Source organism: Carya illinoinensis, chromosome 13, assembly GCF_018687715.1.
Source record: "Carya illinoinensis cultivar Pawnee chromosome 13, C.illinoinensisPawnee_v1, whole genome shotgun sequence".
In the NCBI taxonomy this organism is placed as follows: Eukaryota; Viridiplantae; Streptophyta; class Magnoliopsida; order Fagales; family Juglandaceae; genus Carya; species Carya illinoinensis.
In genome coordinates this window covers 15,139,695-15,156,728 of record NC_056764.1, presented here as the reverse complement: position 1 = coordinate 15,156,728, position 17,034 = coordinate 15,139,695, and the positions used below count along the sequence as shown (strand labels likewise).

At 33.9% G+C, this 17,034-nt stretch overlaps 1 protein-coding gene across 1 annotated transcript; it reads right to left on the bottom strand.

The window, feature by feature from the left end:
- Positions 1 to 10,655: 10,655 nt before the first annotated feature.
- Positions 10,656 to 16,992, bottom strand: LOC122292818 (60S ribosomal protein L7-2-like). The gene is made up of 7 exons (XM_043101340.1): positions 16,798 to 16,992; positions 15,788 to 15,977; positions 15,593 to 15,690; positions 15,453 to 15,510; positions 11,337 to 11,416; positions 11,106 to 11,208; positions 10,656 to 11,028 (listed from the first exon to the last, which is right to left on the bottom strand). The coding sequence occupies exons 2-7, from the start codon at positions 15,971 to 15,973 to the stop codon at positions 10,813 to 10,815; spliced, it is 741 nt and encodes a 246-aa protein (XP_042957274.1). The 5' UTR covers positions 15,974 to 15,977; positions 16,798 to 16,992; the 3' UTR covers positions 10,656 to 10,812.
- Positions 16,993 to 17,034: the final 42 nt, after the last annotated feature.

Sequence of the window (17,034 nt, the reverse complement as noted above, 5' to 3'; positions counted from 1 at the left end):
GGTCACCTCCTTTTGCTGGCCATGATTTGGGTAAGGAAAAAACAATCTACCCAATTCCTTAAAGCTGTCTATAGAGCCCGACTGTAGAGCTCTAAACCATCATCTCGTTGTCTCCTTTAGGGTTAAGGGGAAAGCTTTACATGCATTCTTCCCGGGAAAACCATAGAGTGTCATGTGAGTCTTAAATGCCTCTAAATGCTTAATTGGATTCTTAGATCCATAGTACATTTCGACTTGCAAAACTTAGAATTTTAGCAGGAGCTACACCGCCATTATTTTTGCCCTATAAGGCAGATCTATGTTTTTAAGCAATTGATCAACAATGAAGATGCACCTATCCTCTTAACCTTCTCCTATTATTTGTCCATGAGATTGCGTAAATTATGGTGCATCTTCTTCCATTCTTTGTCGCTAAAAGTTGGTCTGCCCGTGCTTTGCAACTTCACTTTAGTTCGTTCATTATGGCTCGGTGTAGTGTCTTCTCCGGAACCAACACTTCTTCATTTTAGAGCCTCATTTTTTCACTGGAGACTCTCCATCTCCAAAACCATTTTCCTTATTCATTCTTCCATTTTTCCATGAATTTCCCTTCCATGCTGTCGTTTCGCATGTCAAAATTGTTTCTTGATCGTAGGTTGCTTGAGAATATATCATTACAAGCATACAAAAAGCACATTGAGGTCCCATGGATGTCACTAACTGTTGTCGTATTCTAGCAAAAGATCTCTAACAACCTGTAACCAAAAAGAAAGTGGGCCTTGATGTAGTGAGGGATACCTTCGACGCATAAGTCAGTGAAAATACAGTATACTGAATGTTTTAGTTTTTAGATTGTGATGTTACCTTTGGTGTGTGCTTTGATCTGCATTTATATAAACCAAGTGTTCAATTGATAAGAATTGCCTTATGACTTAATCCACTTTAATCCTTGATAGATTGTAGACTGTTATGGCTTCAAATTTGCTTGTATGGCGGATACCATGCTGAGAGTATATTAATCATGAGTGAGCGTCGCATTGGAGATTATTACATTTTTGTCCGTTTTGTTATTAAATCACTATTAATGATGGCTGGATTCGAAGCCCATATCAGTGCTTCTTGGCAGTCGCAGCCTTGACTCCTACTGGTTATGGCTTTAGGTTCATGGGCCTTTATGGTGTGGTGCTTGGCCCAATTTCTTTGAGGGAATACTCAACCCACCATTATACATACAACCATTTGTACAATTCTTTATACAATCTTATTTTAAATAAGAGGCATTTTTGTAAAATAACTTATAAAATTAACATCGTTTTATAAAAACATCGTCAATTAAAATCATAGTTGTAAAATGATTGTACATGTACCATTCCACTTTCGATTTTTATCCATATATGTGATGTCCCGAGCTCCCGTTTGGGATTGAACGGTAACTGAAGCGTCGGGACATATAACTTAAGATTACACGTTTATTTTAATTTTTTTACTAGTGATTAATAAATTATTTTTTAATAATGTTGTGAAATTTTTTAAAAATATTTAAAGATATGAAAAAAAAAAAAAAAGTAAAAGACCAAGTGGTCTTGTAGGGAGCCATTCACGTGCTACACCAAATTTGCTGCTAATTTTGTCTGTAAATTCTGCCAGATTTCTCGTTCTAAGTACATCACCCTCCATATATATGTTTATTTAAGCCCTGGCCCATCACACAGGCCCTTATAATTTGAAATTGAATTTAGACGATAGTAGTAACAGTGGGATGTAATAAATGAAAAATATATATCTTCTATATATAAAAAATGTGTATGAAACGGAAAATCTTGTTTTAACGGTTTTTCTTGTTTTTCCATTAAAATTAACACCGTTTGTTTTAACGGTTTGGCATATAAAATGAAGACATAAATGTTGAGAGAGATAGCATTCAATGTTGTTATATGATTTATTAATCACAATAATTATAATACTTAATAGTTTATATAATAATAAGTAATTAAAGATTAGTTATTATATTTTTTTCTTTTTCCTTAACATATGCATGTGTATTAGGTGCATAAGACGTAAATCCCTAAGTATAATATACGTGTATTATACGTTTCATTAACTCAGATTATTGAGTATTCTAAATTTAAAAATCTCATATAATATATAATACAAGTGTGTTTAATCAAAATGTTTTTTTTTCCCTATGGTAGTAGGTCGTAGCTTCCGCTAAGTCATATTCCACACATGAGCTTGCTATGATGGGTACGTGACAAATGTCGTGATCCTTGAGCTAATCAAGAAAGAGTAAATTTGGCCAACAATTTCAAAATATATTTTAGGATTTATATATATGCTATATATAGAAAATATTATACCACAAATTTTATAAAAAGATTATGTTTTAACTTTATGTTGTCCCTGATCGACTCAACCAACAGCAAAATAAGAATTTCAATGTTGTCTCTATTGATCGTCTACAGGATGACATAAATTGATGAATAATAATACAAACATCAAACGACACATATTTTGAACTACCGTTTGTGTTAGACTTTTATTAAATTTTTTGTATACATCTTTGCTAAAATTATGGATGTTATAAACATGTATTGGATTATATGATATTTTGAACTAATTTTTTTATTTTCTCCAATATGCCTTAAATTATTAAGTGACATCAATAATTTTTATAAAATATATATTATTTTTTACAAATAATCATTTCATAAAATTAGACAAACGTGCTTTGCACGTTGCTCCCACCTAATATATATATATATATCTATTTGGTTTGATAAAATTATAAAAATAAATAAATAAAATAAAATCCTCATTTTCAACAAACCCAACTCAGATATGGATTATGTTAGTAGTACAACTAATACTATTAAAATAGATTCTCAAGGCAAAAATTGAGTTCATGTGAATCCTTCAATGTCCATATCTATTTAAGTCTAATCACAAGTCGCACATTCATCGTTCTCCTTAATTTCTTAGTCATAATCTAAAAAAAGATTAAAATGAAATGCGTAAAAGAAATAATTCATTTGAATGACACGAGAAGATTATGTCAATTCTCCTTCCAATTCATTAACATGTATGTACATAGGGCCTATGAATGTATACGAAGGTTCTACGCAACTTCTCTCATCTTGTACTTAATAGGATAATGCCAAAAATATAAATAAATTTGATAAAGCTGTTGACTGAATTTGTTACATTTTTTAGAGGAGGATTGAAGAAATTCATTCGATAGTGACTGCAAATTACTTTATTTTCCAATCATTACTATAACCTACTTTTCTTACTAACATTGTGGACTTGCATATGGAATGATTTGGATAATACATTAAGATAAATTAAAATTGAAGTTAAATTTGAATAAAATATTATTTTTTAATATTATGTATTGCCTAAATTACTAACACAAGAGGGGGTAAATTGGGTCGTATTTAAAAATTAACAATTATAACCCAAATATATGATATAAAATATGAACAAAATATAAAGCAGTAGAATAAGGGTAAGAGAGAAGTAAACTCAATATTTTAACGAGATTCAACCACACTAACTACGTCCACATCTCAAGCTACCTCTTGAGAATTTTCAAATTTATTAGTCAATTTCTTTCAGGTGGAGATAGAAACTTATTACACATTTAAACAGTACCGCTACAAAGAATCTGTGTGAACACCATCTTACACGTGATTCAATTATTTTCTATGTAGAATACATTTTGTATGCACAAGGGTTATACGCACCATTTTATTAATACAAGAGCTGATAGTGAGTATGTTATTATAAAATACTCCTCAATGAATGAAATAAGAATAATACAGTACAAACTATATCTCTCAAATGAATAAGAATTAAGACTCAATATTTAGAGAAGAAAGATTGAAAATTTTGAATAAATGTGGTAAAGCTTGCAATTTATGTGTGTATATATGCTTGTTCGGGTGCGAGATAAAGTTACTCACTCTAGTGCACTCTACATATAATAATTCATAAAAATATTTTTTATATTTATTTTCAAATTTAAAATTATTATGATTATTCCTATATTGTTTTATTTGAGAAAAAATAACATATATCTTCATCTTATTTTGTCCAATAATTCATAAAAATAAATAATAGTATTTAGACTAATATTTTTATCATTTTACAAAATGTAATTCTTATCTTTAGGTTTCAATTTATGCATTTATTCATGATTTGTCTTTAATTATTCATATCCACTGTTTTATTTTCTATGATAATACATTTCACATTAATCTATTTGTAATGCATTTATTTTAAATTTTCATTTATAACAAATTATTATTATTTTGTACATGTCTAACTGATCTTATAACAACTGAAGCAATGCATATCATCCTATTATGATTTCAGTTTAATGAATTCTAAACATTTGGTTTGTTATGTGTTCCATAAATTTATATTTCTTTATTTCTTTGACTACAAATACTTGTATGTATTAATGTTTATATATATATAAAGGAAAATAATATGTACCTAACAGTTGTACCGATTATCTTTTTTCCTTTTTTGTAGAATCTGCGTTTCTTTATTTTTTTTTTTATTTTTTAAAAAACTAAAAAAAATGCTTTAAAAAATGAAACCAAAAAAAAAAAAAAAAAACAATCGGTACCTAGGTACCTTTCTTGGTCGCTCTAGCACCAACCATAACATTAATTATGGTCAAGTTTTAGCTAAATTGTTAGCAAAATTATTTTGTAGACAAACCAAAACCCCGACATAAAAAGATTCAGATGGGCCAATACAAGAGGAAGATATATACCAAGCCTGGAATAAAAACCTGCTACATCATGCTATGACTTCAGCTATGCTCGGGGCATACGCGCACGCCAGTACCTGCCCAAGCCTGCCATGTTAGACGAAATAATTAACTGAGAAAAGAAAAACCAGACCTTAATAAGAAATTACGAAAGTACATAGAGGCAAAGTGAATTTTCAATAAAAGAAAGTCTGAAACCCATGCCAAACTAACAAACTGCAATGTGCTGTTGAGAACAATAATGTGTTAGACTTTTGGTTTTCCTAGAAAACCTTTGTCTTTCCTAAAGTGGTTCACTTCATCTAAGATGATACACTTCATCTATCAAGCATAGGTAATTGCCCTTCATAAATAAAGTGGTGACCCTTGCTATTTTGTGATGGATGGAATAATGAGGGTAGCCTAAAGGTTGTAGGAGTAATAAATGAGGGTCCCTAGTCTTGCCTATATAAAGGGGCTTGTGTTTTCCATTAGACTCACCCAAAAAAGTTCTAAGGCAAAAGACTAGAAGTCCCTTCCCTACAAAATCTCTAGTCTCTTTTGTAGATTTGAAGCTTTCCAGTTATCAAGCACAAATGGCCGGAGGTAAAAGATCCTATAGATCCTTTTTATTCATTACAGCTTTTTCTTACATTTGGTATCAGAGCGGTTGCCTATCAGCTTTGTGTTTGAATTATTAGTATTTATTTTGTTCATTTAATGGGCTTTTGAAATCTAGTTTTGTTCTTTGCATGATCAATGTTTTTTTGTCATAATCTATATTGTGAGAGAAAAGCCGGGTCATAATTTCAATCTTTTGTGGGCTCAATTTCAAATTCAATTCATATTGTTGGGCCTTTGGGCTTATTTACAGTTTTTTAAGGAGATGTCCAGTTGTATTTCTTTTAATAATGAAGGTAATGCCACAGTATCCTTATTATTTAAAAGAATACATATAAAAAAAAATGGAATCTCATTGTAATTAAATCATAGGTTTTAAAGATTTATCCCTACAGGGAAATCTTTAATTTTTGTGATTTAATTAGTATAAGAAAATGATTTTCGGTATTAACAGTTAAATTTATCTTCTGCCTACAGGTGTAGATAGTTTTATTTGTTAATATTTGGAATAATTTGTCTTATAAATAAAGATGAGTAAATTTATGCTGTTATGCAACCTTTTCCCACAGGAAGGTTAAAATTTACTTGAATTCATAGCATTAAAGTTTTTCTTGGTTTTGCAGCTGTTGTACTACAATCTTTAGCTGATGGTGTTTATTTTATTCCAATGCTTGATGGCACTAATTTTTCTGACTGGAAAGATTCGGTTCAATTTACTTTGGGGTATATGGATCTTGACTATGCACTCCGTGTGGAGCAACCACCTGCTGCCACGGATACAGATGCACAGGAAGTTATTGAAAATCGCCAATGGTGGGAGCGATCTAATCGCCTAAGTCTAATGCTCATAAAGTCTCGCATGAGTAAGAGCATTAGAGGTTCTATTGGTGATTGCGCTACAATTAAGGAATTAATGCAGGCAATTGAGGAACAGTTTGTTCGCTCTGACAAGGCTTTAGCTAGCACTCTTATCAGGCAATTCACTACTAAAGCCTTCGACAGTTCTAAGGGTATGCGTGCATACATTACAGAAATGAGAGATATTGTTTCTCAACTTAAGGGCTTAAAGATAGAGATATCTGAGCCATTCTTGGTCCATTTCATCCTTGACTCATTGCCATCTGAGTATGGACCTTTCAAGATCTCTTATAACACACATAAGGAAAACTGGTCAGTTACAGATCTTCTGACCATGTGTGTGCAAGAAGAGGAAAGGATGAAGCATGATCGACCTGAAAGTGCAAATATGGTCGTGAATGATAAAGTTAAGACCGAGAAGGGCCAAAGTGGACCTCAAAAGAAAAGGAAGCATAATGTGCCATCAAAATCCAATGGATCTAATGGCAAAAAGGTGACCTGCTTCTTTTGCAAGAAAGAGGGACATGTAAAGAAGAGTTGCATCAAGTATAAAGAGTGGCTTGAAAAGAAAGGTAGCTCTATATCTCTTGTGTGTCATGAATCTTTTTTCATTGATGCTCCTAAAAATTCATGGTGGATTGACTCTGGTTCTTCAATTCATATTGTGAATACATTGCAGGGTTTTCTCACCAGAAGGAAACCAACAACAAGTGAACTTTGGGTTTTCACCGGAAATAAAGGGCGTTTAGAAGTTGTTGTAGTTGGAGTTTTTAGAGTGATTCTCAAATCGGGACATGTTTTGGATTTAAATAATGTTTTTTATATTTCAGAATTTTGTAGAAATTTAATTTTTGTTTCCAAACTTGTTATCAAAGGATACAGTTTCCTTTTTGAAAATGTTATGACTGTTTTTAAGAATAAAATTCTTGTTGGTTCTGGAACTTTAATTGATAACCTTTTTAAATTAGATATTCATCCCGATTTTGAAGAGAACTATCTCTCTCTGCATTCAGTTGGCATTAAGAGAAACCTTTTGAATGAAAAATCTTCTCTATTATGGCATAAGAGATTGGGACACATCTCTATAGAGAGGATGAGACGGTTAGTAAAAGAAGGGGTCCTACAGGATCTTGATTTTACTGACTTCAAGAATTGTGTGGACTGCATAAAGGGCAAGCAGACCATCAATAATTCTAAAGGTTCAAGAAGGAGCTCAAGTGTTCTTGAGATTATACACACAGATATATGTGGACCATTTTCTACCCCTTGCCTGAATGGTCAGAGATATTTTATCTCATTTATTGACGACTATTCTAGGTATATGTATCTTTATCTTCTGAATGAGAAGGCTCAAGCACTAGATGTTTTCAAAGCCTATAAAGCAGAAGTAGAGAATCAAAGTGAAAAGAAAATCAAGATTGTAAGATCTGATAGAGGAGGGGAATATTATGGTAGGTACACAGAACATGGACAAATTAAGGGTCCATTTGCAAATTTCCTTCAGGAAGAAGGCATTGTTGCCCAATATTCAATGCCTGGTACACCATCACAAAATGGTGTTGCAGAAAGAAGGAATCGTACGCTAATGGATATGGTAAGGAGCATGATTAGTAAATCTAATATGCAACTTTCCTTGTGGAGTGAAGCTCTTAAAACTGCAGTGTATATATTGAATAGGGTTCCATCCAAATCTGTCTCTAAGACACCTTTCGAGTTGTGGAAAGGGTGGAAACCTAGTTTAAATCATATACACATATGGGGTTGTCCTGCTGAAGTTAGGATTTATAATCCTAACATAAAGAAGTTAGATCCAAGGACAACTAGCGGTTTCTTTATTGGGTATTCAAATAACTCCAAAGGATATAGATTTTATTGTCCCAATAATAACCCTCGAATTGTTGAATCTAAAAATGCAAAATTTCTTGAGGATGTTGAACCTAGTGGGAGTGTGAATCCTCAAGAGGTCATTTTTGAGGAAACACCTGAACATGCTACTTTGCCTTCTTTTGGAGAAAGAATGGTTGTCTTAAGACAAAATAGATCGCAAGATCATGTAATGACACCAATTCAAGTACAACATGTTCCCGTAAATGAGGTTCAATCTGAAATTATTCCGCATTTACAGTCTGAGCCAATTGAGTCATCTCCAAATGATGAAGTAATAGCTCTAAGAAGATCCTCAAGAATACGTAGGCCTGCTATTCCAGATGATTACATTGTATACCTAACTGAGTCTGATTTTGACATTGGACTTCCGGAAGACCCAATTACGTTTTCACAAGCCATGAGTGGAGATAAATCTACATTTTGGTTGGATGCCATGAAAAATGAGTTAGAATCCATTTATAAGAACCAAGTCTGGGATCTCGTCGAATTACCAGAAGGGGCGGCAACAGTTGGCTGCAAATGGGTTTTTAAAACCAAATGAGATTCTTCTGGTAATGTCGAACGATATAAGGCTAGACTTGTCGCTAAAGGATTCACTCAGAAGGAAGGCATTGATTATCATGAAACCTTCTCTCCGGTCTCTAAGAAGAATTCGTTGAGGATAATCATGGCTTTAGTAGCTCATTTTGATTTAGAGTTACATCAAATGGATGTGAAAACGGCTTTTCTTAATGGGGATCTTGATGAAGTGGTATACATGAAACAACCTGAAGGTTTCAGTAACGACAGTCAGAAAGTATGTAAATTGAAGAAGTCTCTTTATGGACTAAAACAAGCTTCCCGTCAATGGTATTTAAAGTTTCACAAGATTATTATCTCATATGGTTTTATCGAGAATCTTGTTGATCAATGTATATACTTTAAAGTCATTGGGAGCAAATACATTTTCTTAGTCCTATATGTAGACGATATTCTTCTTGCAAGCAGTGATTTGGAATTGTTACATGAGACTAAACAATTTCTCTCCCAAAACTTTGAAATGAAGGATATGGGTGAAGCCTCTTATGTTATTGGCATAGAGATTCACAGAGACAGGAAACAAAGAGTCTTAAGACTGTCTCAAAAGGCCTACATTGAAAAAGTTTTACAGAGATTCGGTATGAAAGATTGTAAAGCCTCTGTAGCTCCCATAATCAAAGGTGATAAATTTCATAAAGGACAATCACCTGAAAATGCATTGGAACAAGAGCAAATGAAAAGTGTACCTTATGCATCTGCAGTGGGTAGCTTGATGTATGCTCAAGTTTGTACTCGTCCAGACATATGTCTAACAGTTGGATTATTGGGTCGCTATCAAAGTAACCCAGGACTTCAACATTGGATAGCTGCAAAGAAGGTGATGCGGTATTTGCAAGGAACCAAGAATTACATGCTAACCTACAGGCATACAGAAAATTTACAAGTAGTTGGCTATTCACATTCGGATTTTGCCGGTTGTGTAGACACCAGAAAGTCTACTTCTGGATATATCTTTCTTCTTGCTGAAGGAGCTATATCTTGGAAGAGTACGAAGCAATCTATAGTTGCTACGTCTACTATGGAGGCAGAATTTATTGCGTGCTATGAAGCAATGACACAAGCCATATGGTTGAAGAATTTTATTTCTGGTCTTAAAATTGTCGATTCCATTCAAAGACCAATAAAGATTCTTTGTGATAATACCGCTGCAGTGTTCTTCTCAAAGAAAAATAAGAGCGGAAGCAGAAGCAAGCATATTGACATAAAGTATTTAAGTGTGAGAGAGAGCATGAAATATAATGTGGTGTATATTGAGCACACCAGTACAGATTTGATGTTAGCTGATCCAATGACCAAAGGTTTACCGGTAAAACAGTTTCAAGGTCATGTGGATCGTATGGGCCTAACTAAAGTGTAATCTCTCATGTTACTATATAGAATAAAGTTGAATTCAATTTTAGTTTTGCGCATAAAGTAAAGAATTCGTCATATCCATTGGGTGATTAAGTTGGACCCGAATGACTTTTAATAGTTGTTCATAAAGTATTTTTAAGGGATACTATGTATTGTGACACATGGAAGGGAAATGTTCACTATAAAGAGCAATACCACCATGGTTCGTATATAGGATACCTTAACAGAATTAAGGGCATTATTTTGGCCATTTCAGTTTTACCTATTAAGTGAACCAAGTGGGAGAATGTTAGACTTTTGGTTTTCCTAGAAAACCTTCGTCTTCCCTAAAGTGGTTCACTTCATCTAAGATGATACACTTCATCTATCAAGCATAGGTAATTGCCCTTCATAAATAAAGTGGTGACCCTTGCTATTTTGTGATGGATGGAATAATGAGGGTAGCCTAAAGGTTGTAGGAGTAATAAATGAGGGTCCCTAGTCTTGCCTATATAAAGGGGCTTGTGTTTTCCATTAGACTCACCCAAAAAAGTTCTAAGGCAAAAGACTAGAAGTCCCTTCCCTACAAAATCTCTAGTCTCTTTTGTAGATTTGAAACTTTCCAGTTATCAAGCACAAATGGCCAGAGGTAAAAGATCCTATAGATCATTTTTATTCATTACAGTTTTTTCTTACATAATGCCCTCTAGTTGACTATAAGAGAGGGGAGTTAAGGCTACAACTTCGAAGAACAATAACATGCCAGGTAGAATCTCAAAATTTTATAGGGCAAAGACCTAATTCATCCTCCGGATGAGCTCATTGATGTAATCTTCACGATTTCCAGCATCACCTCCTTCAACATAGTGATTCCTCTTCTTCTTCAAACCACCGAGGGGAGCCTTGAGCTTGAATGGCCATAAGAAATTGTTTGCCTCCTTGAAGTGGGGTCCAACAGTCATAATCTCGTGGATAAGATCTTCCGTGCAAATAATTCCATGCTTACCCAAAGCCTGTGATTGCATGTCGCATTAGTGTAAAACATGGTGTATATCTCAAGTATTTCCTCTAAGCATAAAAGGCCACAAACCTGTTCGACGATGGAATTGTCGGTCAAAGCAATTCTCTGCTTGTTAAGTTTTCCATATCCCCTTTTGTAAATCAATTCTTTGACACTCTTCAAATTTGGATACCTGAAATCATCTACTCTCCATCAACAAGACATTTGAACAAACTACTCATAAAAAAAAAAAAAAAAAACACATTTGAACATAAGATAAGCACTGATATAAAACAAAAATGAACAAAGACAACTGCATACCTGTAGGTCACATAAGGCTCAACTCTGTGCAGCATATTCACTATCGCTTTGTTTATTTTCAGAAAGACACCATTGAATATCTGTAACCACAAAAGGTAGATGTGTGTCGCGTAACCATTCTATCACTGCCTTCTGTTTGTTTGAGACAACAAGGGGACCAAACAAGGAAAAAGATTCCAACCTTATGAAAAGAGGATAACAAAAATAAATGAAGACCATAACAAGGCCAACTCCAATACATGAACAGCATTACTTAATATTCCATACAAGATCATAATACATTGCACAAAACTCCAAATTCAGAGTTTGCAGACCAAAGAAAATATATGGGTCAACACAACCCAGGCTCCTCAAAAAGCACAATCTCATTCTTACCAAATAGTAGAACAGAAATAATAGCTTTTGACCACCTGAGGACAGCAATAAATCCACCAATGAAGAACACAACCCAGGCTCCTCAAAAAGCACAATCTCATTCTTACCAAATAGTAGAACAGAAATAATAGCTTTTGACCACCTGAGGACAGCAATAAATCCACCAATGAAGAAGTTCCCCTCCAAGGCCATCATTAATTAGATAATTTCAGGCTATTTTGCTAAGAAATATATGAATCCATTTATGTGGTCCTATGATGTTTGAGTACTTGAAACATTGCATCAAAACTTATAAAAGATACATTAGAGATCATCCAGCTAGATATCAGAATAGAAAATTGTAACATCCGATCCCAAAAGTATGATTTATTTTTATTATTATTATTTTTTATTGTTATTATTATTATTATTAGATATGCTTTGAGGTAGTAATTTGGTTTTGAATAGGATTCATCTTTTGATAACTATAAGACCCTTTTATTTCTCTGTTTGATTTCCTAATCAGATAACTATTTTTTTTCAATTCAAACACTTCAAAACTCTTATCCTCTCAGTGTTTCTTTCCTTGTGGGAGTAGTTTTTCCAAAGTCTAGTCAAATTCAAATCCCTCCAGATCACTCGCTAGACCTCCCTCCACCTCATCTATAAAACTCACCTGAGACCCTTCAGAAATAAATGCAAGAAATCTGTCCTACACAGTGAAAGAAACCTGAACTTTTTCACTTGTGCCGCCTTGACTAGTTCTCAGATCCACCGCCACCCACAGCCTTCTCCTCTCTCGGTGAGTCCATCACATGAACTCTGTGTTTCACGGGTTAAATTATTTAGCTTGCTTATGGTTTTTGCCTAGTGATTTAAATAATTTCAAATAAGACCCAGCAACCCTTGCACGTGGCAATTTGCAGCCCACTACCTTTTGTCAACTTTTGATGGTAATTTTTTAAGCAAAATATCTTGTAGCCTCTGTACGTGTTCAGACTTCAAACCTAGGTAATTACAAATTTACCTTGCTGCCCTTGTTCCTCAAATGTCCTTCTCAACTGAAAATATCTCCCAGCCTGTGTTTCTTTCTTTTATTTCTTCTGTTTCAGACTTTTCCAAAAAGTCCATGCATTATTATGAGTTTTACAAAAATAACCTTCAACCCACTTACCATAGGCTTCCCGTAATTGCCCTTAGGTGTCTATCACATATCTTTGTTTTAACTTGTACTGTACGTGGGCTGATTTCTCCACATGGACCTTCCTATTTTTTTACTAAAGGGGCTGTTTTTATAAAATAATATATTGTTTTGAATTGGGCTGGTTGTGTTTACAGAAATTATTTTAGTAGCATAAATGGGCTGTTTTCTTTAATTAGGACTCGGCTGAAATTTAGATTAACCCAAAATTTTACTTGAATAAATATGAGCAGACAGACTTATTTTTATAGAAAATATTTAAGGGATTTTAAGCATATTTTAAAGTATACTTTTAATGTATTCTTTTATATTATTTTTAGCCTATTATTTTAGTTAATATTCCAATTAACCTTTAACTAGATTTTTATAAAATTATTAAGTTATACGTTTACACAGAATATTAAGTATTATGATATGAGTTTTGGAATAATATTATTTTATGTAATCTTTTTTATATTGAATATTTATTAAATTATCTCTATGGTAGGATTTTAAGTATTTAGAATGCTACGACACGTTATCTGGAAAAGTTTAGTAATGTCTAGTGCCTTGTATAGGTCACGGGCTTAGACGTGAGATTGTGAAAGCAGAGCTAAGAGGTAATTAGTATGATCATATAATTGCATGTGTACTATAAATTCTCTAATGGTGTATGAAAATATGATGTTTGTCTACACTACACTACGAGCTAAGTCAAGGTTAGATTCCCTTTATGATCTTTGATGAATTATGATATTATGCTTGTATAAATGAATTGTTGTTTGATGGAGTAAATAATTCTAAAATCATATGGAAGCCATGAGATGTTCATTAAGTCAAGTATGCCATGTAATAAAGTAGCTCGATTATGTAAGCCATGCTCATGTAGTACCTAGATCATGTATGCCATGTTCATGTAGTGATTAAATCATATATGCTATGTAATGTCATTTAGATCAAGTATGTTATGTGAAGTTCAAATAGATCTCAGATCATATATGCCATGGAATGTTTATGTTTAGATCATATTGTGACATGTACAAGAATATCCCATGTTATGCCATGCCATGTATAAGGATATGCCATGATATGCTATGCCATTTACAAGTATATGCTATGCTAGAAAAGTTCATGATATTAAATAAGTTCTCATACATTAAGAAAGATAAAATGTTTAAGGGTGACACGGACTTAAGCGTGTTTACCACAAGCTATGTTAAGACAGTACCACGGACCTAAGCATGGTTCACCATATGTTAAGTGAAACACAGGCTTAAACGTATTTCACTTCAAGTTACATTAAGGATGACATGGTCCTAAGCGTGTTCAGTTCATCACAAGTTATGTTAAGGATGACATGGACCTAAGCGTGTTCATCACAAGATATGTTAAAGATGTCATGGACCTAAGCGTGTTCATCACAAGATATGTTAAAGATGACATGGACCTAAGCGTGTTCATCACAGGTTATGTTAAGGGTGGCACGGACCTAAGCGTATTCACCACAAGTTATGTTATGCGGTGCCACGGACTCAAGCGTGGTTCACCTTATGTTAAGTGAAATACGAACTCAAGCATGGTTCACCATATAATAAGTGAAAGACAAGATAAACAAGTAAATTATGCATTTACGTTTATATGTTCGCCATGATTATGTATGTTTCCGCTCATGTTGATGATGAATAGACATGCTATGAGAATCTGTGAATGATATATATTTGTTTGAAGAGTCTTTCAAAAATTAAGTCTTGTTAAGTTATATTTTACGGTATGATGTACTGTTTACTGAGTATTCGACTCATTTTTGTTTGTTTCTTTGTTTCTTTGTTCTCCTCTATGTTTAAATGTTATAGATGATGGTTGTAAGGACGTAAAGCTGGAGGACCAGGAGTAGATCTAGTGCAAGAACTTAGTTCTTTTCTGTTTTTTGGATAAAAAGTCATGCATAGGGTTAGTTTATGATTTTATTTTACATTTTTCAGTTTTAAGTTTTCAAAAATAGTTATGTTCAGTTTATTTAATGTTTTCAATAAATGCAGTATTTCAAAATATGAATCTCTTTACCGGGCATTATATTATGTACGTTAGTGACATCTCTATCCTACGGGAACGGGGTGTTACAAAAATACTCATAATACACATTTGAAATGATTCAAATTCTTCTGTTCTTTTGCTTTTTGTCTCCAATAATCTACAACTTAACAGTTTACCAAACAACCATAGCTCAACCAAAAAGCAATATGAATTACGTAGAATATGAAAAACATAGCTCAATTTATTTAAGAAAGCTCACTCATTCTTCGAACAACTTCACATTGCCTTCCTATCCCTTCTTCTAAATTGTTCAACAAAATCAAAGATTAAAGAAACAAAACAATGATTTCTGGGGCTAAAACCCAGAAATGTTTCTTAGCTATGGGCATAGAATTCAAGATAGAATTAACTAGTGTTTCCTATTTGGATTATTTAATGCGAATTTAACATTTCACAGAACAATGTGCATTCCAGCAATGCTACATAATTATTCTGATGATCGCATGCCATATATTGAAGTTCTGACACAATTTGAGTTGTAGTGTTACCTGTCTCAATTGCAGAAGCTGCAAAATCTTCCTTGTCTTTGGGTGCATGGCATTGATACTGAAAGTTTACAAATTTCCAATAAATCAGAATCAACATTCTAGAATGAGCAAGTACAACCGAAGGATTGTAAAAGACATACCCACGGATCCGGATAATGAACAACAGCTTAGCTTGTGGGTCAACATAAAAACCTCCCTTAAGTTTTGCCTCGCGCTTCAATCGAATCAGCTCTTTTTGCTAATGAAAAACATTTAGAGAAGAATTTCAGCAAGATATAACAGAAAAACAGAAATTCAATCAGATGCCAAGAACTAATACCTATGACTTCCTATACCTGCTCATCATACTCCTTTGCATATAGTTTGGCTCTGCTATAAATCAGCTTCCGGTTTTCAGCCCCTTTCTTCTTCTCTGATTCAAGCTCCTGCTTCTTTGCCAAGGTCCATTCCTCATTCATTTTCTGCTTCTTGAAAACTAACTCCGGAACTACTGGTCCTCCCTTGACTTCCTCTTGCCCCATCTTTCTGTAGCCAAATAGAGACAGAGCACTAAATTGTAATGAGCTGAACACACCCAACAACCCCAACTTCATAACAACCTATTGATACTAGGACACCGGTATTTATCACAGCCACCCCCCCCTCCTCTCTCTTAAGAATTTGAAAGCAAATTCTACCCCCAAAATTCTCTGGAAAAGCTGTCCATTTTATCTACGTTAACAATTTACCATGAAAATAAAATGGCAAAAAGTTTCCAAACAAAGACAAACCAGGCCCCAGTTGTCAAGAAAAGCGAAGTGAAGCTGTTTGGTTCCCAAAATATGTTCTTGCTCTATATTAATTCACGCATTTTTAAGCTAAGTTCATGTACACTTTTCTTCAATTGAAAACTCAAAAAGCCATCAGCATCTTTAAAGTTTCAGATTATCTCATTTCAATTACTAATCCCAATTCAACAATACAGAGACGAGACAGTTATTTCTGGAAGATATTTTCATGAAATTATTTTCCAGAGAAACAAGTAAGATACCGCAAAAATACACAGGGATTTGTATCTGTCAGTTATCTCCTAAACAATAAAGTGAGACGTGATTTCATTTCACATAAAAGATCAGTTTGGTTATGCAGATAACTAAATGTACATGAATCTCGTAAGATCAAAACATCCATCTTAACTGAATGAAAAATAAAAATCAAAAACTCGAGTGCAACAATGAGCCCACGGGAAACCTTGAAGAACTTTTTGTATATCGAACTGACACAGATTTCTACCTTTCAATTACATATTTTTATTCATATAGAAAAAGAAAAGAAAACAACAGAGAGAGAGCTTATGTGTAACGACCTGGTGGCGGCCGGAAGACAACCAAGGTGGCGACGGCGCTGTGAAGGGTTAGGGTTGAAGAGCAGGCTGTGTGTTAAAGTGAAGAGAAGTGCGGGTTTACTTGGAGAAAGTTGAAACACTCAAGCCGGTCGGGTAGAAATGTGATTTTTACACCAACCAATAAACATTGGCCACGTAAGAGTTGTAGCCTCCAAACACCTACACCCGCATGCAAGAATCAGAACCCCCTTCCCTTCA

Coding starts and splice junctions, on each gene's coding strand:
- LOC122292818 (XM_043101340.1), bottom strand. CDS start 15,973: ATGGGGCAAGAGGAAGTCAAGGGAGGACCAGTAGTTCCGGAGTTAGTT. Junction 11,417..15,452: donor AGCTTCTGCAATTGAGACAG/GTAACACTACAA, acceptor TTGTGGTTACAG/ATATTCAATGGTGTCTTTCT. Junction 11,029..11,105: donor ACAATTCCATCGTCGAACAG/GTTTGTGGCCTT, acceptor ATGCAATCACAG/GCTTTGGGTAAGCATGGAAT.